The following is a 2,638-nucleotide window of genomic DNA, read 5'->3' as shown; positions in this document are numbered from 1 at the left end:
GAATACATTGCAGTTTAATTAAATATCTAAAACATTTATTTCAACACTCAACATATAGTTTTGCTAAATATGATAACTAGATAGCCAACAAAATTACAAAAAAAATATTTAAATAGTAAAAAATATGTTATGTTAACGTGTTAAAATTTAAAAATAAATTTTAATTATGACATGCATCTTAACATTTATATAAATATATATCGTAACCTAAATATAAATAATTTAACAACTTAAATTAGAAAAAAATAAAAATCCTGGACATAGCCCGGGTTAATCCCTAGTAGCACATAAAATTTCTCGTTCAGTTGCTTTAGAAGCAATGCAATAGTATATTTTAAGTTGGCTCTTTCTAATGGACCTTAAACAATTTGAACGTATATCAAAGGCCAATACAAACTAAAGAAGCCCTAATTCAAAAACATATTTTAAACCCCCTCACTCACTCTCTCGTGTCTCTGTCTTCTTCCTCCCTCCATTTCTGAAAACCCTAATCCAGCCGGCGCCATGACGGAGGTCGAAGAAGTTGCTGCCGAAACCGGAGACTACATGATCAAGCCTCAGAGCTTCACTCCCGCTATCGACACATCTCAGTGGCCCCTCCTCCTCAAGAACTATGACCGCCTCAACGTCCGTACCGGTCACTACACTCCCATCTCCTCCGGTCACTCTCCCCTCAAGCGTCCTCTCCTAGACTACATCAGGTACGGTGTCATCAATCTCGACAAACCCTCCAACCCTTCCTCTCACGAGGTCGTCGCTTGGATCAAGCGAATCCTCCGTGTCGAGAAGACAGGACACAGTGGAACTCTCGACCCTAAGGTCACGGGTAATCTCATTGTCTGCATCGACCGAGCTACACGGCTCGTGAAGTCTCAGCAAGGTGCCGGTAAAGAGTACGTCTGTGTAGCTCGCCTTCACTCTGCTGTTCCCGATGTGGCTAAGGTGGCGAGAGCTCTGGAGTCGCTTACTGGAGCTGTCTTTCAGAGGCCGCCTTTGATCTCTGCCGTGAAGAGGCAGCTGAGGATTAGGACAATCTACCAAAGCAAGCTGCTTGAGTATGATGCGGACAGGCATTTGGTTGTGTTCTGGGTTTCCTGTGAGGCAGGTACGTACATTAGGACCATGTGTGTTCACTTGGGTTTACTTCTTGGTGTTGGTGGGCATATGCAAGAGCTTAGGAGGGTTAGGTCTGGGATTTTGGGTGAGAATGATAACATGGTTACGATGCATGATGTCATGGATGCTCAATGGATGTATGATAACCACAAGGATGAGAGTTATCTTAGGAGGGTGATTATGCCTCTTGAGGTGATTTTGACGAGCTACAAGAGGCTCGTTGTGAAGGACTCTGCTGTCAATGCAATCTGCTATGGTGCGAAGCTGATGATTCCTGGGTTGTTGAGGTTCGAGAATGACATTGACGTTGGCACTGAGGTTGTTCTGATGACGACTAAAGGTGAGGCGATTGCTGTTGGTATCGCTGAGATGACCACGTCTGTGATGGCTACGTGTGACCATGGTGTGGTGGCTAAGATCAAGCGGGTGGTGATGGATAGAGACACTTACCCCAGGAAATGGGGATTGGGGCCTAGAGCTTCCATGAAGAAGAAGCTTATTGCTGACGGTAAATTGGATAAGCATGGGAAGCCGAATGAGAAAACGCCTCTAGAGTGGAGCAGGAACGTGGTGGTCTTGCCAACTGGTGGTGATGCTATGATTGCTGGTGCTGCTGCCGCTCCTGAGGGAAAGGTTGAGGCTGAGAGTGGACAAGTGCGCAAGCGTAAGCATGATGATAGCACTGACACCCCTGCTCCTGTGTCAACGAAGAAAGCTAAAACAAAAGATCTCGAAGGAGGAGAGGTTGAAGAGAAGGTGAAGTCAAAGAAGAAGAAGGACAAGGCAGAGGGGAAAGAAGAAGAAGCTGGGTCTGAGAAAAAGGAGAAGAAGAAAAAGAAGGACAAGGAGGAGGATAAAGAAGAGTTGGCTACACCAAAGTCAGAGAAGAAGAAGAAAAAGAAGAGCAAGGAGGCAGACGAAGCTGCTGCGGCTAATGGTGAAGATGAATCAGCAGCAGAGAAGAGTGAGAAGAAGAAGAAAAAGAAGAGCAAAGAGACAGATGAAGCTGCTGCTTGTCAATCAGCAGAGAAGAGTGAGAAGAAGAAAAAGAAGGATAAGAAGAAGAAAACCAAAGACAGCGATGACGAATAATGAGATGGGTTTGTGTCACACTGCTCTTTAAGTTTTGAATCTTTTGTTTTATGGTATCTGTTCTGGAAAAAGTGAGACAAAAGGCTTTTATGCTTGTATCCAAAGTCTCACTTCAGATTAGTTTTGTTTTTAGTTTCTTATGTTATATTTGTCCTTTTATTTGTGAGATTCGTTTAATTTAGCTATGGACTTTATGAATATGATGATTATGGTTTATGAGTTCCTTTTCTTTTGTCTGATGATGATTTTTATGTTTCCATAATTCTACTGTGTGAAAGTTTGTGGCTTTCTAGCCAATTTTCAGTGGTGCCTTGTCTTAGGAGCTTAAGAGTTGTTAATATATTGTTAGTGTTGAGAGTAGAGGAACAACAGGTTTCAACTAGAGACTTGTTACCTTTTATCACTGATCATAATTTTTCATTAGATGGGT

At 42.7% G+C, this 2,638-nt stretch overlaps 1 protein-coding gene across 1 annotated transcript; it reads left to right on the top strand.

Moving 5' to 3' along the window:
• The first annotated feature begins 403 nt into the window (after positions 1 to 403).
• On the top strand, positions 404 to 2,431 carry LOC106318751 (H/ACA ribonucleoprotein complex subunit 4-like). Its single transcript, XM_013756869.1, has one exon. It carries the CDS (start codon positions 505 to 507, stop codon positions 2,206 to 2,208), a length of 1,704 nt encoding a protein of 567 aa, XP_013612323.1. The 5' UTR covers positions 404 to 504; the 3' UTR covers positions 2,209 to 2,431.
• Positions 2,432 to 2,638: the final 207 nt, after the last annotated feature.

The sequence above is a fragment of the Brassica oleracea genome, chromosome C2 (genome assembly GCF_000695525.1).
Source record: "Brassica oleracea var. oleracea cultivar TO1000 chromosome C2, BOL, whole genome shotgun sequence".
Taxonomy (NCBI): Eukaryota; Viridiplantae; Streptophyta; class Magnoliopsida; order Brassicales; family Brassicaceae; genus Brassica; species Brassica oleracea.
Note: the sequence above shows the minus strand (reverse complement) of the source record. Positions and strands in the feature narration are given on the sequence as shown.